The sequence below is a fragment of the Alosa alosa genome, chromosome 12, assembly GCF_017589495.1.
Source record: "Alosa alosa isolate M-15738 ecotype Scorff River chromosome 12, AALO_Geno_1.1, whole genome shotgun sequence".
NCBI lineage: Eukaryota > Metazoa > Chordata > Actinopteri > Clupeiformes > Clupeidae > Alosa > Alosa alosa.
In genome coordinates this window covers 12,165,584-12,173,345 of record NC_063200.1, presented here as the reverse complement: position 1 = coordinate 12,173,345, position 7,762 = coordinate 12,165,584, and the positions used below count along the sequence as shown (strand labels likewise).

Below are 7,762 nucleotides of genomic sequence, written 5' to 3'. Positions count from 1 at the left end.
TCTTTCAGTGTCCCGGGAATCCTTGTTGGTGTACGGTCACTAAATGTACACATAAATTATTTTATTGTAAGGCCCCCCATGAACGAAAGTCCACGAAACTTGGTATGCATTCGGAGGGTGTCATAATGATCCTACATTTTCAATTTCGTGCAGTTTTGACCATGTCAGCCAGAGATATTGTGATGAAAACACCTAATGTTTTGCTTTTTAATTTTTAACTAGGTGGCGCTATACATGCAATAAGTGGTAATGGGATAGGTTGACATGCCCCCTTAAGACCAAGATACAAAAAAAAGGTGGACCTCCTAGGCTCTACGGTTCTCGAGATATTCACAGAAAACTGTCTCCGGCCACCTACAGGCCAGTTGGTATATAGTAACATAAAGTAATTTATTGTGTGGCCCCCCATGAACGGAATTCCACGAAACTTGCCGTGCATTCAGAGGGTGTCATAAATGATCCTACACTTCCAATTTCGTGCAGTTTTGACTATGTTAGGTCACAGATACCTGCGATTACAACACCTCATTTTTACTTTTTTGTGTTTAACTAGGTAGCGCTATACATAAAATGAGTGGTTATGGAATGGGTTGACATGGCCCTTTGAGATCAACATACAAAAAAAAATGGTCCTCCTAAACCCTAAGGTTCTCGACATATTCAAAGAAAACTGTGTCTGCCCTACCCTCCTTTCGGGGGATCCAGTCCAGCGGGGGGGCCACAGATCAAAACGAAAAAAGGAGGTTCCATGCTATCCATGTGGGGTTACATGCCCACCAAGTTTAGTGTACCCCGATCTTACAGTGTCCCGGGAATCCTTGACGGAAATTTGGACATGCGAAAAAAAAAAAAAAATCTGACTAAACCTATATGACCGCCGCTTCGCTGCGTTGCGGTCATAATAATGGCGACCTCATTCCACTTGGAGAACTGCCCCCCCTACACACAGCTTCTTAAATTCCCCTAGGACAACTGGTCATGGAGGTGGCCTATATAGCGTGTTTAATAGCTGTTTTAAATGTAGAATGTACCCACTGATATGTTCTCTACTTTTGAGGTGCAGCTTTATTAGATTAACGCCACTATCCCAGTCCTTTGTGCATTAATGTACCGGCCTAGCTCCTAAAATCAATAGTGTTTTCTTTCAAGAGTTCTCAAATCTTTTATCAATATGGCTACCCGCTCTGATAAAATGTTGATAGTAGGGGATTTTAACATTCATGTTTGATGTCCTGTAAAACCTATGGTTAATGACTTTTTATGCAGACTCTTTTAATTTTATCCAATCAGTTTTGGCCCCAACACATCAGAAGGGCCACACACTAGACCTGGTGCTTTCATCTGGTCTTTCTGTTTCTAACCTTGAAATAGTTGATATTGGTGTGTCTGACCATTTTATGATTATTTTTTGTTCCCCTCACCTCCCCACACCATTTCAGATCTCCTTTCCACCTGGTCTGACACTGAAGAGCTAGTCACTCTCTTCAATTCATGTTGCCATGACACCCTTGACTGTCTGGCTCCTCTAAAACTTAAATGCTAAGTCCCAAGACTAACAACACTCCTTGGTTGAAGGACACCATCCGATCTCTCAGACATTTTTGTAGGAGAGCAGAGCGCAAATGGGGAAAAAACAAACTGCAAGTGTCTCATGACATTTTTAGAGATTTCCTTAAAATATATCAAAACTCTGTTAAGATATGCAGCTAAGGCAGAGTATTATTCTGATTTAATTAATAATAATGCTCATAGACCAAAAATATTGTTTAATACCATTAATTCCATTTTAAACTTTACCACTGCTGCTGACACTCTTTCGTCTATTGAAACTTAAAAGTTTCTCAACTTCTTTATTGATAAGATTGATAACATTAAATCTCATATCACACCCCCAGATTCTGACCCCTCAGTGACAAATATATCACTCAGCTGCCTTCAGCAGTTTCAACTCGTATCATCCTCTCAGCTGTCTGAGGTTGTCTCTCACATGAATTCCACCTTGCCCCACTTGGATGTTTTCCATCACGTCTTTTAAAGGATGTTTTTGTTGTCGATCTGTCCCCTTGTTTTGGCTATAATTAAGAGCTCCTTGGCTAATAGAGTGGTCCCCTCCAGTTGTAAACAAGCAGTTGTTCAACCTCTACTTAAGAATCCCAGTCTTGACCCTAATGACCTTAAAACTATAGACCTCCAAGTATACCCTTTTTTTTAATTTTTATTATAGGCTACTATTATTATTACCACTCCAGTATTATTATTTTACTTACTTTTTAATTTTATTTCTTAGCCATTTTGTATTCTGTATTGTATTATTATTTGGTATTTTGCTATTTTCATATGTAATCATTTGTAAATTTGTAAATAACATTGTAATCATTTGTAAAGCACTTTGGGTCAATCCTGTTTCGTAAATTTACTTGACTATAATGTTGAATGCAGTGAATGCTGTTTGAGATCACAAGGATAATCCAATTGAAGATTCCACTGAGCACAGAGAGAGAGCATGTTTCAAACTCACAGTGATAGACATAACTGAAGAAATTACAAGTTTTAAAAATATATAATAGGCCTACTAGATACATTTTACCAGTAGGCTATTTTACCCGACAGCATTGAAACAGAAGAAAGAACAGTTCTTTCCGGTAATGACGCATTACTTCCGGATTAAGAAAGCAACATGGCGGCGCCCATATCCCTACATCTGGAGTTTGGGTTAGTACGAGTTTTCTTGTTTGACAGCTATATAATGAAACACTGTGAGTGGGTTATTCACTATTAACAAAATACATTTCAATAAGATTAATAAAAAACGATTCAGTCTCGCGACAACGTTCGTATTATCAGGCTTTTAGCCGTAAAGGCACCGGTTAGGCTACATACTAACTCATATTCATGCAACTTAATATACGAGGAAGATGCGATAAACTATACTAATTAGTGTTGTACTAGATGAAGTTGTGAGGTGTGGAGATTTGCGAAATTGGGATAACCCGTCAGTGCAGCAGGCATCTCGATGTAGGGCTGCCTGTGACCATAGACAGTAAAGGCTGTGACATGCGTGCTGCCCGGCGCAGTCACCCTATCAGGTTGCGAGGAATCCTAAAGATTTCTCTAGCCGACTAACGTTAATTATTTTCGCGATTACATAACGGTGAAATAGAAAACGCCTTCTCAATATTGATGAAGTTTTTGTGGGTGAGGAAACGTTCGATTAACGTAGCCTAATATGCCCACCAGTCAGTTGTAGTCTGTCATGTTATGTAGAAAGATAACATTTTAAAGTAGGCTATTCAAGCAGGCTGCTCTAAAACGTCTTACACATTTCGGATAACCAGTGTAACACTGTCGTTGCTAGTCACTAGTTTGCATTAATTAGCCTATTTCCATAAGCAGTAGTCTATTTATCTTATTGATTTATGAATCTCTGACTAGGATAATGCACACTTGCATAGTAGCTAGCCTACACTTAGGCTATTTTAGGTAATGGGTCTATAGGGTAATGTGAAGAATAATATAAAAGACAAAATATTTTTTTCTAATTTGTATTTCCTGATAACAAAGCAGACTTTGAATACAGTGGAAGTGAAGCCATCAGCCAGCCAGAACTATCCACTATAATTATGGATGTTATTGCCCTCTACAATAGCGTACTTACCAAAGCACTGAATACATGGTGCTCATGTTGAAATGTATATTTTGGACTTACACTTAAGTGTTGCACAAAGGCAGACAGTACATTTTACAGTGAAGTCCTGACTGGCGCACTGCATGATTTTTATTTTAAAGAAGCTCTGAACACTGACTGTCCTGAGGCTCAGTGGTTCAGTAGTCAGCCTGTGTGTGTGGTTTCCTGAGGCTCAGTTGTTCAGTAGTCAGCATGTGTGTGTGGTTGTCCTGAAGCTCAGTTGTTCAGTAGTTAGCCTGTGTGTGTGGTTGTCCTGAGGCTCAGTTGTTCAGTAGTTAGCCTGTGTGTGTGGTTGTCCTGAGGCTCAGTTGTTCAGTAGTTAGCCTGTGTGTGTGGTTGTCCTGAGGCTCAGTTGTTCAGTAGTTAGCCTGTGTGTGTGGTTGTCACCACTCGGGGAGCAGTGTGCTATCTAGCTCGCCTCCATAAAATGCAGTCGGAACGAATATAAAGAGCAGGGAGCAGATCGATGGTTGTGTCAGGGCTGAACCAACTGACCCAGAGAGGTAGGCTATACGCAAGGCTCTCTCTCTCTCTCTCTCTCTCTCTCTCTCTTTCTCTTTCTCTCTCTCTCTCTCTCCCTCCCTCCCTCCCTGTGAGTCTGTGTATGCCTCTGTGCGGGTTGGGAGCAGGCAGAGTTCCAGAGGGTGGTGGGGGGGGGGCAGAGAGGGAGAGAAACAGAGAGAGAGAGGAGGACAACTGGGCTTTCTCCAAGGGATGTGAGCCCTCTTTATGGAGCTGCGCACCTGCTGCTGCTGCTGCAAGAGAACGTCACTCTTAGTCCATCTCTCTCTCCATCTCTCTTACTCTCTACTTCCCCATCTCTCTCTCCCTCTCTCTCTTTATCTCTCCCTTTCTCTTTCACTCTCAATTTCTGTCTATCTCTACTCTTTTAACTTTTTCTGTATTTCTGTCTTTATTTCACACACTTTCTCCCCCTGTGGATCGCTATTTCCTTTACCTCGCTCCCTCACTTGCTATCCCTATGTACACTCCGCTTTATTGCACACACACACACATACACACGCACGCTTCTCACACGCTTCTTGTACCCTGTTTTTTCTCTTTCATCCCCATCCCTTTTCTCCTGCTTTCACTGGCATGTCTTTTATCCACATATTCCCTTGATCTCTCCTTCTTTCCTTCCTCACTCTTTCCTTCCCTCCCTCCTCCTTCTCTTTCCCTGTCTGTCTATCTTTTTTCAGTGTGTTGTACAGTGAATGGACTGAATGGTAGTGTGTGTGTGTGTGTGTGTGTGTGTGTGTGTGTGTGTGTGTGTGTGTGTGTGTGTGTATGTGTACTGTTGATGTCAGGCACACACACACACACACACACCTCCTGTTGCGCTGCCCCAGAGTTGTCCTCCCCTCCACACCACTGTTACTCCCGCTTTTCTCCTCCATCTCTTCCCTCGTCCAGCGCTGATGTCAGAGGCCCAGCTGAGGCTGAGGTGGTGTTGCGTCTGGACCAGGCACCAGCATCGGCCACAGCTGACCTCACAGCGCCAGAGAGAAACGGGGAAACTGTTGCAGGCGGAGCAGGGACTGGCTTTAGGAGAAATGCCATCATTCTCTGGTGACCAGTGGTGCTACTTGGTGTGACGGGGGTTTTCTATTGATGTAGATCAGACAAACTCTTCTCCTTATTTCTTTCCACATATTGTGGCTTTACCCCCCACCCCCCACCCCACCCCACACCCAAGCACCCACTCTGCCATTCGGTCACTGCTTACAACTAAAATATATGGCTGTCTATCCCTTACTTTCGATTTATCACTCTTTATCTCACTGTCTCTGTCTCTCTCTCTCTTTCTCTGTGTGTGTGTAATAATTTAGCTGCTTTGGGAAACAGATCCATAGACACTAGTTATCTGGTCTTTAATAAAGGGTCACAAGGTCAGACAATCCTGAGTTAATTAGCTCAGCCTGAATAACATTTGTGAGTTCAGTCATCCATTAGGTAATGTACAGGTCACCGCAAGGGCACCAAGGACGTCAGCCATGTTGGGACAGGACAGGACCATGACCTGCATCTGTTGCCTGTGTACCGGGCAAACTGTACTCTATTGCAGTTTGTACAATATAAAACATGTACTTATGCCAAAAATGACTATATGGATATATAATGAATATTCAATATTACTTCTAAATCTCTCCAAATCTTTCCATGCACGATTGGCTTTATTGTGTCAGTTAACATTTGTATTACTCAGATTTTGTGTTTTATGAGGTAGTCCCTATTGTAGTGTGATTTTGTTTTTGTGTGTGTGATTGTAGCAACAATTTGACCAATGATTAACTTTATGCAACCTAAATTATCAGTGCTGTGCAGGCTAATCAAATAATGCTTGATAGATACCAGAAACCAGACAGCTGACATTCTTCACTTTGGGTCATTTTGGTCACGGTTTCTTCCTGCTTATGTCAGTTTGCAGAGTGCATCGTCAGTCTGTTTGTGTGTTTGGTGACACAGATGTTTTTAAGCCGCTGTCCTGTTTCAAGAAAGATCATGTATTGGTTTCTGGCCTTTTTGAAGGTTGCCATGGAACCCCTTTATGACATCATCATGTCCCTGTTTTCTCTGCAGGGGCGGAGCAGAGCTACTGTTTGATGGGGTCAAGGATCATCATGTGACTTTGCCCAGCCAATCGGACCCCTGTAAGTTGGAACACATGCAGAGTCTTCAGGACTTGCCGAGCAGTCCTGGAATGGGAGAATCTGGCAGATCTATATCTTCTTAAAAGTATCACGGAAAACAAAAGGAAAATTGGAAATGTCAAGTATGCCCCCCCCCCAAAAAAAAGATTGAATTAAAAATCAAGGTAGCGTTAAATTAAATAACACAATGAAGTGAACAGAGTGAGTATTGAGATGAAAACTGAAAATGTTCTTTTCATTTCACTCTTTCACTTGCATTTTCTATGCTGAAAACTTCTTGACCCTTGCTGGTCTTGATGACTTAATTGCCTCCATATATCTGTCTGCCAGAAAATTGACACACGGATGAAAGGGGGGTGGGGGGGGTACCCTGCTGCCCGGCCCTGCTGCAGAGCCAAGAGGAAAGAGGACTCTCTCTCCCCTCTCTCTCTCTCTCTCTCTCTCTCTCTCTCTCTCTCTCTCTCTCTCTGCCAACAAAAACACACACAAATCATATCACACCATGTGACCTCTCTCTCTCTCCCTCCCTCTCTCACTATCTCTCTTGCTCTCGCTTTTGCCTCATTTTTCTCTCTTTCTCTTTTGCATCCATCACTTTCTCTTCCCCTTCTTCTCCCTCTGCCACTCCCCCTCGCTCTGTCACCCCCCTCTTGTTCGGTCGCTGTGTCGTTCCGCTGGTGACCCCGGTGGAGAGTGGTTCACACGCTCTCCTGGACACCTGCTCCGGCCCTGGACAGCTTCTCTCCTCTTCTCTTCTCTTCTCTTCTCTCCTCTCCTCTCCTTGCTCTTCTCCTCTTCTCTTCTCTTGTCTTCTCTTCTCTTCCCCTTCTCTTCTCTTCTCTTCTCTCCTCTTCTCTTCTCTCCTCTTCTCTTCTCTTCTCTCCTCTTCTCTTCTCTCCTCTCCTTGCTCTTCTCCTTTTCTCTTCTCTTCCCCTTCTCTTCTCCTCTTCTCTTCTCTCCTCTCCTTGCTCTTCTCCTTTTCTCTTCTCTTCCCCTTCTCTTCTCCTCTTCACTTCAGTCCTCTCTTCTTCTCCTCTTCTTCTTTTCTCCTCTACTCTTCTTTTTCCTCCTCTCCTCTGCTTTCCTCTCCTCTTTTTCATCTCTTCTTTCCTCTCCTCTCGTCTACTTTCCTCTACGTTCTTCTCCCCTCCTCTGCTCGTCTGCTTTCCTCTCCTCTCTTTTTCCGCCATGTTGGCAACAATCTGACCACCACCTCCACCACCACCTCCACCACCACCTCCGCTGCAAATCCACTGCTGCAAATCTGGTCTTAAGAAGCTGCCGTCCACTCCTCCCTTCCTCCCTCCCGCTCATTCCTCTCTCTCTCTCTCTCTCTCTCTCTCACACTTTCCCTTTTCCCCTCTCCTTCTCTCTCTCACCCTCCTTTCTCTCTTTCCCTTCTCTTTCCCCTTCCGCAACAATG

At 43.3% G+C, this 7,762-nt stretch overlaps 1 protein-coding gene across 1 annotated transcript in view; it reads left to right on the top strand.

Annotated features, from left to right (window-relative positions):
* The first annotated feature begins 2,626 nt into the window (after nt 1-2,626).
* urm1 (ubiquitin related modifier 1) overlaps nt 2,627-7,762 on the top strand; it is a 14,989-nt gene continuing 9,853 nt past the window's right edge. The window contains exons 1-2 of the mRNA XM_048259267.1: nt 2,627-2,712; nt 6,269-6,339. Coding sequence (XP_048115224.1) covers nt 2,678-2,712; nt 6,269-6,339 — 106 coding nt within the window. The 5' untranslated portion in view covers nt 2,627-2,677. The remainder of the gene's footprint in view (nt 2,713-6,268; nt 6,340-7,762) is intronic.